Genomic DNA, 16,607 nt, shown 5'->3' with positions numbered 1-16,607 from the left:
TCAGTTGGACATATTTCTGAGTAGACGTGCACAAGAAATGTTTAAACAAAATAACTAATATCTTAGTGATAGAAGATTTTATATGATTACATACAAATATATTTCATATGTCATATTTACACACAGATATTTTCTTATATTTAGTCCTGAAGCATTTAGACTTTCATTAAGGATTTCTGTGTCCTGTTTTCTTCTTTAAGTCTGTAAGCCTGGAGACCTTTTTCCCTAAGCTTGATAGATAAGAAGCCATCCCCACAGAGACAAGATAAGGTCTACATTCCAAGGATCGTTTCTTCGGAGGGAAAAGGTGTTTAGCTAACAGTCAAGGGGGCCAAGGAAGGAAGGAAGTTCCTAATATGGAATAATACTGAGGTGGGAAATGGGTGACTGAGTAAGGGGTGGTATTTTAAAGGAGAGGCTGAATGGAATGTGCCAAGAGGAGAGGGTCAAGTGCAGCCACCCACCTAACAGCTTGCCATCATTGCTTTCGATTTGGGGGAAGAATAAAGAACTTAATTTCATGCAACTGCCTGTTGTCTCTTTGATCCCAGTTCAAGCAGTAATTCTAACACTAGCTTTCATTTTTATTACTCTGTTTCTTTATTTGATACTAGGTTTAGGGTTTTGCAGGGCTGGATAGGCAGGCAGAGAGAAACCCTCATGTTACTTTTCCCCACTGTGGTTTAAGGACTGCTATGCTAAAAACTACATCCGCTCACAAACTTTAAAAAAAATGAACCCGGAATCTGGATCACCATAGATACGTCTACTTTTATAAGTCCTTCGGAAGATCTTTCCCAGGGTGTGAGTGGGGAAGCCACGTGACGCTCCTCCAGTCTCCCGCTCAGCTGGAGCGGCCGCCTGAGAACGGAGGCGGGGCGGAGGTGAGTGGCGGCAAGGCTTAGCCAATTACAGCCTGGAGGAAGAGAGGCGGGACCTAGAAACAAAATTCCTTGCAGTTTGGTTGGCAGGTGGGCGTGTTCCACTCCTCCCCCGCCCGCTGGCTCCGCCCCCACCTGTTCTTGGCGGAAGTGCCTGTGGAGACTCAGGTGAGCGCTTGGGAGAACCCTCTTGATCTCGCTTTTCAAGGAAGGGTTGCATAGACATGGAAGGGGCCCCGATGAATCCCATCATGCCCAGCCCGGGACTGGCTGGGGGAGATGGATTCTGTAGCACAACACCCCTACCAGATTCCCAAGGAGGTGCCCTAACCCAATTGTTCCTCTTTCTTTCTAACTCACCCCATAAGCGATCATGGTTTTCCCTTAAGCTGTCTTGGCAGACTGGAATGGCAGAAAGGTGAGATATGTTTATGCTTTTCATACAGCCTTCCCCCAGCTTCCTCCTTCCAGATGCCTGGGACTTCAGGGTCCATAATCCCCAGCTATCACCCTCCGCTACATAGTGGAATTCCATCACTAACTGCAGCGGAGAAGTGCAGTTCAAGGAAGCCTTAGCACAGATATGGTCAGGTGAAAAGTGATGTTGTTGCTTGCTGCTGTTACTTGACACGTTGAATGCTCTTCAGAAAATAATTTTATTTAACGATATTTTTTTAAATTTAAAAAAGTATTTTTAATCAGTACCCGCTTCTGAAAAGTCCCTATTATGTGATGTTGAACTGCTACTTAACATTTACAGGCTTCAAAAAGGGTTTGAAGTTTGGCATAAAGGGAAGCAATCTTCTTTCATATGGTTATGTTTAGCATCCTTAGCTTGGCTGTGTGTTTGCCTGTTTCCAAATGCCTATCAGTTTATTTTTGCTTGATATAGAAGCCTGAGAAATCCAGTGCTATTAAGAAGTAATTCATCTCGGAGCTGTGTGAAAGGCTAGTTATGTTGCAGGCCTTGAATCAATATTTTGGCAAATCCTCTGAAAATTCTGTAGTTTTCTAAAACTTGCAGAATTTATTTCTGAAGGTGAGTTTGTTTCTGGCCAGTCATGCAGTCAAATGTCTTTAAAACTGCAACTCAACTGAGCCATCACCTGAATCAAACAGATTTGCAAAACTTTGGATTGTCTGCAACAGGTACCCTGCATTATAATTCTGCAACATTAAAATGTTCCATAAGACTTTTTTTTTTTCCCCAATACTAGGGAGCTTTACTGGACTTGTTTGACAGAGTTTGGATCCAGAGAACACAATCCATTCACCAAAGAGTGCCTGTGTAAAATTTCATTTGCCATAATGGACAATCAGGTCTAAAGGACACCATTTACCCCCTATTAATCCATTAAATCAAGGGTTTACTGTACGCCCACTTCTTTTAAGTCTGGAACTAGGGATGTGAGCAGACAAAGAAAACCTGTTTTTTGCCTGGACTTCATCACTATTTGGGGAGCTATAAAAGCAAAAAAATATTGAATTTAGAACTCAGTATTTGGCTTTTTTTTTTTTTTTTAGTAAATTGATATGGAAACTAATTCTGTAAGTAGAAGATATGAAACCAGGAGAAGCACAAGAACAGAAGAACCAGTCGCCAAATCTCGTGTTGACTGGAAGCGGACTAGAAGAAATACATTGCCTGAAAGTGAGGATGAGGATGATGAAATTACATCATCATCAGAAAAAGAACCCGAGTCCAGTTCAGAAGAAGATGGAGATGGAAAAGAAGAAGAGGTATCCGTACTTAGGAAGATCAGTGGTGAAGCTTTGAGTGATGCAGATTTTCAGACAGGTTGTAGTGGTATAGCATCAGAGGATCTGGAAGAAGAGGACGTCTCCTTCAGGAAGCGGAAGAGATCTCGGACATCTGTGATGTATGACAGTGATGAGAGCAATGACAGCAGTATTGTTAGGAAAGTATTTGCTAAACGCAGTTGCATAATTGATGAAGAAGATTTATCTGTTGATGGGGAGTCACACATGTCCCCAGCAGAGGAAGAAGCAAACAGAAAACTAGGAAGACTAATAAAACTGCAAGAACTGTCTCACCAGCGAGCAGCACGATCTGGCAGAGTCAGTCAATGTGATGAGGTACATTTTCAATTCATTTTTATACTTTTTTAAATTTTTACACTTGCTTTTTCATACTTGTCACTAGCCCATACATGGATTTCACCTACTTCTCCCAGTTTAAGGTATATGAATTTTAGAAGCATCTTTTTACATTAACCTTGTGATCACAACACTATGAAAGTAGCCATAAATGATAAGCTTGTGAGGTGGCTGCATTTGATTATGTGCCATCAAGTTGTTGTCAACTCTCAGTGACCACATAAATAGATTTTCTCCATGACAATTTGTCCGTAACCTGGTCTTTCAGCTCTTCCAATGGTGCACTAATCGCTATTGTAACCGAGTCCTTCCACCTTGTTGCTGGTCATCCTCTTCTCCTCTTTCCTTCCATCTTTCCCAGCATTAGAATCTCCTCCAGAGAGCTGGATCTTCACATAATGTGTCTGAAGTTGGATAATATGAGCCTGGTCATTTGTGTCTCCAGTGAGAACACTGGGTTGATCTGTTCAGTGATCCATTTATTTGTTTTCTTGGCTGTCCACAGTATTCTTGGGAGTTTCCTCCAACCCCAAAATTCAAAGGCATCAATGCTGTTCCTATCCTGCTTCTTTAAAGTCCAATTTTCACTTCCATAGAGTGTAACAGGGAATACCGTTGTTTGCACAATTCTAATCTTTGTAGATATGCTACTTATTTATTTATATGGCCACCCAACTCAAACTTTGCAGGTGGCCTACAATAAATCATATTGGTGCTGTATTTTAATATATATGGTAATATTACTTTTTAAAAAATATATGTAGGGTGTGCTTTGGTAAACACCAATGAATTCAACTAAAATACAGTGGAACCTCGGTTACGAACGCTTCTGTTAACAAACTTTTCGGGTTACGACCAGCTCCAGCCACAAAATTTTGCCTCGGTTTGCGAACTCCGCCTCGGGGTACGAACAGGATACGCGGCCGTTTTCCCTCCCGTGACACGGTCCGCGGCCATTTTTCCGCCCCTGACAGTGGTCCGCGGCCATTTTCCGCCCCTGACACGTCTGCGGCCATTTTTCCGCCCCCAACACGTGGTCGCGGCCATTTTCCGCCCCTGACACGTGGTCCGTGGCCATTTTCCCGCCCCTGACACATGGTCCGCGGCCATTTTTCCGCCCCTGACACGTGGTCTGCGGCCATTTTCCGCCCCTGACACGTGGTCGTAGGGAGGGGGACTCTCCCTCCAAGCAGTAGCCGCCTCCCTATCCTCCACGCCAGAACGGATTAACGGTAATTACATTGAACCTTATGGGGAAATTTCCTTCGGGTTGCAACCAATTCAGGCTGCGACCAGAGTCACGGAACGAATTAAGTTCGTAACCCGAGGTACCACTGTATTCTAATAATACTGTGCTTTTTTTTAATATCACTAGGATGGTGCAGATGACGTCTTGATACTTGATTGTCCCTCACCCCTCACACAAGATGAAATCAGTGATGTGTCTGACAGTAACAGCATGAAAGATTTCATAGATGATGATGAAGAAGAAGAAGTAGAAGAGAAGTTGAAACAGGAGAACTTTGAGGAGAAAGACCACCAGCCCCAAGACAAAAAACATCCTGTGTCCAGTATCTCTTTGGAGAAACACGTTCCATGCTGTAAGGTCACAATAACCGAGAAGTAGCTATAAATATCCCACTTATAGCATTTATTAGCATCTAGTCATCTATTCATAAGGTCTCTAATGACACATATTTTGATGGTTTTTTTAACAGTGACTCGTGTCGATCATTATGTACACTTTCAAAGAGTTGTAAAAGCCTTTCTCATCAATGCAATTGATGATACCTTTCTGATCTCCTTATATGGTAAGCAAAGACCTCTTCTGAAGAGGCTATTTGTTACCTCTTTCCAAGTTTTTCTCAGGGCAGTAAATAAATGCATTACTCTTTTTAAATTGTTATGTAAGAATAACCAAGCCTGTTACGGTGATTTGTTTTCTCTCCAAAGAGGGGAAAAGACAAAAGAGATATGCGCAGAATATGCTGACCTCCCTCCATTATTTGGATGACCGCTTTATTCAAGTTCGCCTTGATAGTTTACTTTCAAGAAGTCGCTGGAAAGAACGATATAAGGTATTGAATTTTCTGCTTAAGCTTTTTATTTAATTGCCTAGTTGAATTGGCTCTGGCATTCATATCCATGTAGTGCTATTTTTCTTAGTACAATATGCAACAGTAAAAGAGGGTAAAATATATTGATATAAACAGAGTAATCATATTATAATGTCTAGCAATAATGTAATATGAATTTATACTTGTGCTTTCATATATTAAAATGTTTTGGGCTTTCACTGAAAGCTGGGCATTGATTGAGCCATATGCAAAGCATTCAGAAGGACTTCTATGAAAAGGGTATTTGTTGATTTCCTAGAAGGCTTGTGAAACTCCTCCAAAGGCTGTTCCCAGGACTGGTAGTAAAGAAGATTGGCTGTGCATGCACAATCGTGCACAACCCCTGGGTACAGCCTTTTAAGCAGCTATGTGTGTCTTGCAAAGGATCCAGCTGCTTTAAAGCTAAGAGGGGCTTCATACGGATGTGCAGAGCTCACCATTCCAACAATAGAACGTTTCATGGTTTCCTAGAATGATGTGTTCTTGTTGTTTTCCGATGCACACCAATCCAGCCATTCAGGGAGAGGCTTGGTAGTTTTCTAGAAGCAAATCTTTCTGGAATGGGCCCAGATCACCCCCTGGAACATTGTGAATCACTTCCTGTTCTGGAAGAGTTACTTCCAGGGAATTATTGAAACATCCTTTGAATGGCCAGACAGGTGCATTTTATAACTAAAAATGGAACAGTGAATTTTGCACCCAGCTCTAAAGTACATTGAGAATCACTTTTTTGGAATGCCCTACCTATAAGTCCTTAAAGCCCTACATACAGTGGGGCAAAAAAGTATTTAGTCAGCCACCAATTGTGCAAGTTCTCCCACTTAAAAAGATGAGAGAGGCCTGTAATTTTCATCATAGGTATACCTCAACTATGAGAGACAAAATGGGGAAAAAAATCCAGAAAATCACATTTAAATTCTTTAAAAATCAGACAATGTGATTTTCTGTATTTTTTTCCCCATTTTGTCTCTCATAGTTGAGGTATACCTATGATGAAAATTACAGGCCTCTCTCATCTTTTTAAGTGGGAGAACTTGCACAATTGGTGGCTGACTAAATACTTTTTTGCCCCACTGTAGCTTGAGACCAAATTTTCTGAAATAATGGTTTATTTTAGATGATTCCATTTGAGGAGGTTCTCATATCAATGCTGCGAGCTTGCCTGTGTTGGCTCTGTGTTCTCCTATATAACCCCATTCTCTGCATTTTGCTTCCTACCAAACTGTTCTCCTTGTTAGCATTTAAAAGAGCCTTAGAAACACATTTTTAAAGCCTTTTAGTTCTTGATGATTTAAATAGATTTTTAATATTTCAGTGCATTCTGATTTAGTGTTTTCCTCATATGCCTTCAAGAAGCTTTGGTACCTGGCTGTATAAACATTTAATAATAAATAAAATAATATCCCCAGATATGAAAGAACACCCATTTCTGTCAGTATTGGTGGTAGCTCCTTTAATATCTTCCTTTCATATACAGATCTGCCAGTGACACAAAAAGGAGTAGGGAGGCCTCTGTGTACAGGATATTTACATGTGGGTAGTACATATGGATAGTCTATAATTTGTTGCTACTAATTGCCAGGTTGATATGCAATATGACTGCCCTCAATCACATGTTGGCCAAATTGCATCTATAACTGAGACCTGGGTGGGCCTACAGAGGAGTGTCTCCCTTTCTGAGATATGCCTGTCTGGGTTTTGAGTCTGGCACCAGCTACAACCCCAAGATAGAAGGCATGGGGTGAAAGTTATTGGACGTTCTTCAGATGACTGGATGTGAGACTGTGTGGTTGAAATTGGGCTTTAGGGACGAGTCAACTTTGTTGTTGCTATACCAGGCTCCCTGCTGCCCAGCACCATCTCTGCCTGAGTCGCTCAACTCCACTATTCTGTTGGTGGTAGAGTCTCCAAAACTGATAGTCCTTGGAGATTTTAACCTGCCCTCATGTGACATAGAGTCTGCAAACGTCCCTGGAGACTAACCTTCCCTTGTGCAACATACAAACTGCAGAAGTCTGAAGTTTATGGCCACCATGAAAATCGTGGATCTGGCTCAGGTTATCAAGGGCCTGATGTACACATTAGATCTGATTTTTGTCTCAGGGCAGTTGAGATATGATCTGCAGGTAGATAACATTCCCATCAGTCCTTTGCCATGATCCGACCAATCTCTGGTTGCTTTTCAGATTGCTGGGGCTGTTCTCTTTTCAAAATTTTTGCACTCAAAGAATTCTTCCAAATGAATTTGGGCAGTTGGGTTCTGGCAGGCCTTAGAACAAAGACTGATTACCAGTGACTCCCTTTTCACCTTTCTATGTGCATATAAAATGCATATTTAGGAAGGCAGGGGTGAAGGTAGTGGAATGACATTGGCTTCACTGTCCTAATTCCCACTCTTCATTCTGGATGCATGTAGATCCTATTTTTTAGACCTTCAACACACACACATGCATACACACAGACCTACACCTCATGTTGCTTTTTCTACTGGAGAATGAGAGTTGAATCATACTTCCTAGGCTAAGTGCACTATATCCGTCGATCAGTGAACCACTGTAGTTGAGAATCCATGGGTTACTCAGTTAAAGAAATATTTATCTGAAAGTAAAAAGTGTGTGAGCATAAAAGAAATGTAATTATAAATAATCATGTGTAGTTGAAAGAATCAGTGAAGTGTAACAGGAAATCAGAGGTACCTACAGTACCTCCAAATTTTGTTTCTATATGACTGCGTAGTATCTCCAGAATGGGGTAACTAAGTCCCTGGATCAATTATCAACAGAATTCTAATCAAATTTATTTTTCTAGGAACGAGTAGACAGTTATCCTGATGTCCACATCATTTTGGGAAACCCAGTGAAACGTACTTGTCAAGCCTGTGAGCTACAGAGGTACTGTAAGTTTATAGTGGTTCTGTCTGGAAAGCTGTACAGCAGGCAAACGCTGGAAGTGGACAACTTCATGTCCAATGATAAACAGGTATGTTTTGCCAAGTACGGAAAAGCAAACGTATTTGCATGTTTCCGTTTTTCAGGTCTTGCACTTTTTAAGGCTATTTTGTTCAGAGGTTTCAGATATGGTATTTCAAAATAATGCATGCTAGACGTGTGTAGTGCCCAAAACCAAAATGGGAAAGGTGTTTTGTGTCTACCAGGATATGATCGCTCACTGTATCTATCAGCATCTCCTTAAAACAACCTTCAAGATGCATCTTTCCAAAATCTTCAGGGATGTCTCTGAATCTTAAGTAATTGTCTTCGCTGAAGTTCTAAAGTATCTATTGTTCTTTCCGTATCCTAACTTTTCAAATCTTGAGCCTTCCAATCCTTGCTTCAAGCTTTCTTGTCTTTCTTTTAACTCTGATTATGTCTTGTCTATTAGCTTATGACCACTTCCTTAACTCAAATATGAATTTTTCACATTAGATTCCAAAGCACGTTTTCCACTTCGGTTCCAAATACTGGCACCTCTAATGTATCATCAATATTTATTTATATAATTCATTATATGCCAGTTCACATTATTCATTGTTTATTTTATCAGCAACCAAGTAACCAGAATCACCTCCTTGAAACAACTGCTAATAAATGTGTGTGAAAGAATTGTCTTATTCTATAATATTTATGCATCTTAAACTTTTTGTAAAATTTCTTTTTAAAGAAGCTTTATTGTAACTTACTGGTTTCAGAGTGGCAGTGGATTTGTGGCTTAACAATTTATTATTATACTATACTATATTATTTACTTGCCCCAGTTCTGATGAAGTCTTATATAAAACTTACATAAACTTACATAGAAAGTTTAAATCAGGCTCCAGTCTGAAATATTCTTCCACTGACATCTTCCAAAGACTGACTACAATGCTAATGAAAATGAAAATGCCAGAGCTTGGCTTGATTCAGAATAGCAGCAGATATCTAAAAGTAATCTATCATTTTTCCGACGTTTATGTACAAATAAACTAAATAACCTTAAATAGTTGGGCAATTAAGTAAACAGAAGAGCTGAATTGGCCCCTTTAGAAGCTGTGATGATTTAACGATGTGAGAACTATGTTCCTTGAAGCAACATTTTGTCCAACTCCTTTTGTGTGCTAACAGCATCTGCTGTGCATATGTATAGCTTTAAGTTAGCTGAGTATTTGCTGGGCTCCTAACTCTCCATTTCCAAACTTTCTAATATGAAGTGACTGCTTAGCTTTATGCTGGGGTGACTGTTCTATTATGTAAACTGAGGGTTTTCTGTGTTTACATTCAGTAACGCGTTAAAAACATTCCTTTGCCATTCATGTAGCATTGAACAAGATATTCTTTGTGACTTAGTGGTAATACATGTATGCAACAAAGAAGTAATCCTTTTTATTTATTATTTCAAATGTCAGCCTGCTCCATTGGTGCCAGTATTTTAACTAATTAAAAGCAGTAATCACTCGGTAGCTTCTTGAACAAACAAAGAAGAAGTTGGACTCCGTTGACATCACTATTGCCTTCATCAAAGAGGGCACAGGAGTTGCTTTCAAATTAGGATTTAATTATTGGATAGTAGTAAAGGTCCTGTCTGTGTTAAATCCTCTTTCTTCATAAGACATCCATTCTTGCTTAACTAACTGCAATATTTGCTACTGTCACGCCCAGTAAAAGAACTTATGTTTGATGCAGATGTTGAAGGTCGGCACCGTATGTGGAAACCGTACCCAGGTTTATCATAATCTGAAGCATTATAAATATAAGTTGTATCAGAACTGCTGTTCAGCTATGAAAAACAAAGGTCTTCAGGATGAGCCAGTCAAAGATTTAGTGGACCGAGTTTTCAGCCAGCTGGATGAAGACGGCTGGATGCATCAGGTACATCAGTTTATTGATGGTTCAGAAATGCATTGCTTATGGATTAAACGAGGGGCTGAAGGGATTTATATAACATCTAAGAGGGAGGCGGACTGTAAGATTGTAATTATCTGTTGAAGAGAAGGTCAGAAGTCATTATATTTCATAACCTTAGTTTCTTTTTTTCTTTCCTTGCACTTTTCTCTTTCTTTTTCCCTTCCTTCCTTTCTTATTCTTTAGATTTGTCTTCTGCATTATGTAAAATTCTCAATAAATAGAAATCAATTTTAAAAGAAATGCATTGCTTGGAGGCAGGTAAAATTGTTGCAGAAGGATTATTGCAGAGGGGGGTAAATCTAATCCCTCATGAAATACAGTCCTGTGGAAAGTTAACTGAAAGTTTCTTTTGTTTAGAATCCAGTCCCAGCTCAAGATATTTGCTTGCTTTAATTATTTATAGGGTGCTAGGCTAGAGAAAAGTCCAAGTCTTGACCTATCTCATTTTACCAAGAGAACTAGCAGTAAACCTAAATGTATTGCTTGAAAGCAAGTTCCATTTTACTACTAAAACTGCTCTGGATATTTTCTAGTGTTTTTGCTGTAAGAGTAGATGTTTTCTTCCTGTGTTGGGTGCCGATTTGACATGGAACCGGGATATCCAAAAAAAATAAGGTCAGAGAGGTGGCACTGCATTGAAGCTCTGGTGGCATTTTTGAACGGGGGCAGTGATTTCCCTCCCTCTTTCTCTGTAGTCTGCTTTTTACTGTCAACATACAATATTCTGAATTTTCTGAGAACATATGTCAGTGTTTCCACAGGATCGAAACCTACTAAGACAAGAGAAGAGAATGATAGTTGTCCCTGTGACCTTTGCTTTTCTGTCACTTCTCTGTTTATCTGGAACAATGTACAGTGGAACCTCGGTTTACAAACTTAATTCGTTCCGTGACTCTGGTCGCACCCCGAATTGGTTGCAACCCGAAGAAAATTTCCCCATAAGGTTCAATGTAATTACTGTCAATCTGTTCTGGCATGGAGGACAGGGAGGCGGCTATTGCTTGGAGGGAGAGTCCCCCTCCCTACAACCATGTGTCAGGGGCGGAAAATGGCCACAGACCACGTGTCAGGGGCGGGAAAATGGCCGCGGACCATGTGTCAGGGGCGGAAAAATGGCCGCGGACCATGTGTCAGGGATGGAAAATGGCCGCGGACCACATGTCAGGGGCGGAAAAATGGCCGCGGACAGTGTCACAGGAGGGAAAATGGCCGCGTATCCTGTTCATACCCCGAGGCGGAGTTCACAAACCGAGGTAAATTTTTGCAGCCAGAGCTGGTCGTAACCCGAAAAGTTCGTTAACAGAGGCGTTCGTAACCCGAGGTACCACTGTATTTTGTTCCTGTGCCCAGCCTTCTGCAGAACTGAGGAAGACTGAGCACATAAACATTCCCCTCTTCCTCACTTGGCACACAGAAAGGGAATGAAATGGGGAACAGGATCTATGGACAACAAAGAGCTCCTCCAAAAGTTTTCTTCTCTCCAAAGTAAAAGATCTAAGTCCATGTTTCACAACCTTGGCCATTTTAAGATGTGTGAACTTCAACTCCCAGAATTCCCCAACCAGCATGGGTGCTGGCTGAGGAATTCTGGGAGCTGAAGTCTACACATCTTAGAATGGCTAAGACTGAGAAACACTGACCTAGGTCCTTTCACAATTTCAAAGGCCAGGGAGGGACAACTTTCTGGGAAAAGTTTTAAGCCAGGTTTTAATTCCGTGCTCTTTCCACAACAAGTTGATTTGACGTCGTTGTTTTATTTTTAAAAAGAAGCAGACAAATCTCTGGGTCACGATTATTCCATTACCGTACATTATGTCAAAGTTACTGAAGAAAATGCATAAATATCTGCACAATTGTGGATTTTTTTCCTTTAAAAAAAAAAAGATTTTCAGATTTATATTCCACCTGTATTTTGTACAACTCAAGGCAGCATATATAATGCTTCTGCCTCCTGTTTTTCTCACAACAGCCACCTTGTGAGGTGGGTTGGGCTGAGAGAGAGAGACTGACCCAAAGTCACCCAGCCGGCCTCCATGCCCAGGGGAGGACTAGAACTCATGGTCTCCAGATTTCTAATCCAGCACTTTCACCACTACATCAAGCTGGCCTGACCACAAAAGATGGCTTTCTGAGAAGGCCCAAGGGATTTTGACAAAGGCAGCCGCCACTGATGTATTAGGGAGAGAAACTTTACCTAACAAAATTGTAATTTCTGAGTTGCTATTAACAGTGCAAAGAGTTTGCTAATAATCTGGAGCTACTATTTACTGATGCTAACTCCTTTCTATCTTTCCTTGGCTATTCCATTGACTACAATCAATCTGTGTTTAATTTAAATGGACCCCTTTGTCATTTCCCACTATACACCGTGTTGTTATTCCAAGTCTTCCCAAAATTGCAGCTGGGGGTCTTGATTATGAAATGCATTAGAAAGTGACTTTAATACTCTAAATTAAGAATTTTAGATGCCTTACAACGATGTTTGTCTTCTTTCCTTGAAGCAATATTCTGTCCTTGAAAAATATCTAGACGACGCAGATTTCTTCCAAGATGAAAAAATGGACTGAATGTATTTGTCTTTTGAAGGATTTTAAAGATGCATCTGTGTGCTTCAGCCAGACTGCTGATGGGTTTTGACTGCCATACCACATTCCTGCTATTATTTCTTTTTTACTTATGGTCCATAATAGCATGCAAATATATGCATTAAATTTCTTTTTTGTACTTCATTTTCATTATCAGAATAATCTTCTGAATAAATATTTTACCTTGAGGGCCAGATAGCTCATCAAACCATCTTGAAGTCCAACTGGATGTTCATTCAGCAAATGCGCTTTTCTGTGCTACATTACACAAGCACTTTCTTCGAAGAGAAACATTTCTATGTTGCTTTTTGATGCGTTTTGTCAGCGTTTCTCAGTACCATTTTTTCTGTAAATATTTAGTATAAATATTTAGAGTAATGTTTTCAGGGCTGTATCAAACAATCTTCCTAAAACCTGCAGTTTATCCTTCCTGCAGGCCCAGAATTCAAGGACTTTATTTCCAGCATCCACTGAAGGAAGCAGAAATATCAGGATCCGTTCAGATTAGGCCAATCAGTTCCACTAAAACAAGAAACTGTTCTATTGTTGTTCCTTTTATTTATTTATTTTCTAACACAAGGGAAGGATCTGTAGACTACTTTTCTAATTTGTGCATCAACTGCTGTTCTGTGTGTGTGATGGCTTTCATTCTAAACTCTGACTGGGAGTTCGGTGGGATTCGGCATCTTGAAATGGATTTAATTGTGAAATACTGACCAGTCAGAGCCATAATAAACTTCAGGATTCCATGAACTGTTTTTCAGGCTGTTCAGTTCTCGGCTATTTCCTCCCATCCTTGAGTTGAGAAGAAGTATATTGGCATCAGTAGCATTGCCCACACAGCCCAACTTTTAACACACCCCAGCAATCAGGCCAAGCAGTGTTGCTGCTCTCACACAGTTTAATGCTGGGTACTTTCAGCATAGCATGTGGGGGATCGCCTGAGGTTCCATTCCATTCAGCCCCATGTCACTTACCGGGGGAAGATCAACCACCGATAGAGGCAGGACTGGGGCTTCAAGTCTCTATTTGCATTTAGTTATTCAGCTCTCTTCTTGGTAATTAATACTTATTTTTGTGCTTCTAATGACAGGCCTATTGTTCTCCCAGAAGACTGTTAGTCCTATGAAACAATTTAATAGATGCTGCCATCTAGAGGTGGTCTGGATTATTGTATGGGTCATTTGATTTGGAGGTAAGGAGTGTCACACACGCTGCTCCCAAGTTTGGCTTATGGTCACTCACTCACACACTCACAGCCTGTTGAGGCACGCGGATCTTGTCAGCCCCCCTTGCTTTCTACCTGGGTTTTCCAGATAGGTGCGGCTGGAGCAGACACACAGCCCTGGTCAACAGCTGGAAAATAATTAGGGATACACACAAATCACTTCCAACTGAACAGTGAGGCGCAAGAGGTTCTTTGTAATACACGGAGACCCAGTGAATTTAAAGTAACAGCAAAACTTTACTGGTTGCAAGGTACATTTGCTCTTTCTCATACACACACACACACACACACACACACACACTTACCCACGTCCTTCCCAACTAAGCTGCCATGCACTAGCTAGGGGGAGGGAAGCCACCAAGTCTGGATTCAAAGGTGGCTCAGATGACTCAGATGACTCAGAAGACTCAAAGGACTCAGAGTGGGCGGGCTATGGGACCCCTTTTATCCCCAAAAGTCCTTGCTGGGTTGATTTACAAGTTGATGGGATTGGGGTGAGGTCTTCCATGTGCTCAGGCCCAACTTCCTCTTTCTGGTTCAGGTCCTTTGTTTTTTCCTTAATGACTTGCTTCCTTCTTATCTACCTCCCTGAAGGGATCTCATAGATAGGTTTCCTAGCTTTTGTCCTCTCTGCTTATGTGCCTGCTTCATCTTTAGGTTATGGCAGCTTCAGCCTAGTCTCACAGAAGTTGTCTAATCCAGACAGTTGTGGCTTATTCCATAAGCCATGGTAAGAGAAGATAGTGTGGTACAGACCCAGCTTGTACCTTTCTGAAGGATTAATATGCACACAGGCGTACAGCTTAGAGCAATGTTGCTCAGCCTTGGCACCTTGAATATGTGTGGACTTCAACTCCCAGAATTCCCATGGAATAACCAGGGAAGTGATCAATCAGGGCTGCTCCCCTCTCTTCAAACTTCCATTGTGATCATGTGAAGAGCCATAGCTTGGTAGTAGAGCATCTATGCCTGGCACCTGGCCAGGGCAGGAAAGACCCACTTGAAAGCTCGCTTTGGAGATGCATGTATTGCATCATCATCCCATGCTGGCTGGGGAATTCTGGGAGTTGAAGTCCACACAACTTCAAGTTGCCATGATTAAAAAACACTGGCTTAGAGAGATGGATAAAATGTATTCAGAAACCTAGAAAAGCTAACCAGAAGGGATGGTGGGACATGTGCTCCACTCCCACCTCCTCAGGCTTGTGCATATGGGAAAGATCCAAAGACAGGCTACATTCAGCATTCCACATCATTTAGGAACTCTTTCTAATTGTATGAAGAACTATAACCATATAAACCATAAAAGAGAGAGATCCTCTTTTAGACTTTTCCCAGCAATACAAGGAAATTACGGTGGAAGGCTGGAGTATATATTCCCTGTACAGGTAGTCCTCGCTTAACAACCGTTTGTTTAATGACAGTCCAGAGTTACAATGGCCTTGGGAAAAGTGCTTTATGACCCTCACAGTCACGTGATCATGATTTGCGACCTTTTTTATGATGGTTGTTAAGCAAATCACCATGGTTATTAAGCAAAATCTGGCAAAAAAAACTCCATCGGGGAAGCTGGATTCACTTAACGACCACATGATTCGCTTAATGACCATGTGGTTTGCTTAATGGCTATCGTAAAAACGTCATAAATCAGCTCCAATTCACTTAACGACCAAATCACTTAGCAACCTAAATTCCTGTCTCTATTGTGGTCAGATAGCAAGGACTATCTGTGTCCTTTCCACATTTAGGATTTTCTGGTCTCAGAAGGTAACCAACATTTATCCCCTATAAATTGAAGGTTAATCACATAATTAACCAGAGAAACGATCAGTCAGGGCTGCTCCCCTCTCTTTGAACTTCCATTGTGACTGTGAAGAGCCATAGCTTGGTGGTAGAGCATTTATCCCTGGCACTTGGCTAGGGCACGAAAGACCCACTTGAAAGCTCGCTTTGGACATGCACATCTTGCATCGTCATCTGCAAAACTATCTCCATGCAAGAGAATGCTGGAAAGCTGGGTACCTGTTAACACAGACAAAACTGAACAATATAAATCAGGTATAACTTACAAAAAAGAACCTTTATGCATTTATATGAACATTCATACATGTCCTATATATATAATATATGAACAATATTTGGTAAATATTCCTATGACTAGTTATAACAAATAGGGGGGGTTGATGGGAATGGAATCAATCAAATCAGACTCCAGGAGCAAAAATGGAAGGATGGACATTACCTTCATATTTGGCTTGTGAGCTTACTGGAACCATCTGGTTGGAAGCAGATCACTGACCTTGATGCAGCTACAATCCAATCCAATAAAGCATTTGGGGTATTATTTCAGAACGTACTCAGCAAGCAAGTTCAGACTCACTCATTGCTACCTTATCTCTGATGATAAAGCAATGGTAGCAAAAGATATGGAAGGCCAGACTAGGAGATAGTGGGATAACTGGGAAACAAACACACGCGTAAAGAGATGGCGTGTGTTACCCATGATGTTCAGATTTTATTGTGTTTTTAAAATAAAAACCCTTTGAGTGTGCACGACAACTCTTTTAAGACAGAATTTGCAACATAGGACCTTTCCTTCCTTGCATCAAACCATGTCACAAACAAGCCTTAGCTATTTCTTTTTTCTGCTAGGTCCTCATCATGTTATCCCCACTTTGTTCTCAGCCTATGAGTGAGCTAGCCTTAAGTCATCCTTAACTAAACTGGTGTTCAATCAATGCTTTCCCCTTTCAGCTGAGAGCATGCAACAGTAGCCACAAAGTATAAAATGTGATACA

At 40.9% G+C, this 16,607-nt stretch overlaps 1 protein-coding gene across 6 annotated transcripts; it reads left to right on the top strand.

Moving 5' to 3' along the window:
• Nucleotides 1–939: 939 nt before the first annotated feature.
• Nucleotides 940–13,334, top strand: CCDC82 (coiled-coil domain containing 82). Of its 6 annotated transcripts, none has more exons than XM_025165176.2 (8): nucleotides 940–1,049; nucleotides 2,099–2,978; nucleotides 4,375–4,600; nucleotides 4,718–4,810; nucleotides 4,953–5,077; nucleotides 7,925–8,095; nucleotides 9,775–9,960; nucleotides 12,498–13,334. In XM_025165176.2, exons 2-8 carry the CDS (start codon nucleotides 2,415–2,417, stop codon nucleotides 12,561–12,563), a joined length of 1,431 nt encoding a protein of 476 aa, XP_025020944.2. In that variant the 5' UTR covers nucleotides 940–1,049; nucleotides 2,099–2,414; the 3' UTR covers nucleotides 12,564–13,334. The 6 variants fall into 6 exon arrangements, with proteins under 6 accessions (XP_025020944.2, XP_087996725.1, XP_087996726.1 ...); XM_088140599.1 differs by having other exon boundaries at nucleotides 11,966–13,334; XM_088140600.1 differs by having other exon boundaries at nucleotides 1,000–1,049; nucleotides 2,406–2,978; nucleotides 11,966–13,334.
• The last annotated feature ends 3,273 nt before the right edge of the window (nucleotides 13,335–16,607 follow it).

The sequence above is a fragment of the Python bivittatus genome, unplaced genomic scaffold, assembly GCF_059951505.1.
Source record: "Python bivittatus isolate LINGU-HERP-01145 unplaced genomic scaffold, Pbiv_v1 ctg000340_np1212, whole genome shotgun sequence".
NCBI lineage: Eukaryota > Metazoa > Chordata > Lepidosauria > Squamata > Pythonidae > Python > Python bivittatus.
This window is presented reverse-complemented; position numbering and strand designations above follow the sequence as displayed.

What these genes read in the sequence shown, in the direction of transcription:
- CCDC82 (XM_088140599.1), top strand. Translation starts at nt 2,415, where the DNA reads ATGGAAACTAATTCTGTAAGTAGAAGATATGAAACCAGGAGAAGCACA. An exon ending in GAGTCAGTCAATGTGATGAG is followed by an intron (nt 2,979 to 4,374) that starts GTACATTTTCAA and finishes TAATATCACTAG; the next exon opens with GATGGTGCAGATGACGTCTT. An exon ending in GGAGAAACACGTTCCATGCT is followed by an intron (nt 4,601 to 4,717) that starts GTAAGGTCACAA and finishes TTTTTTTAACAG; the next exon opens with TGACTCGTGTCGATCATTAT.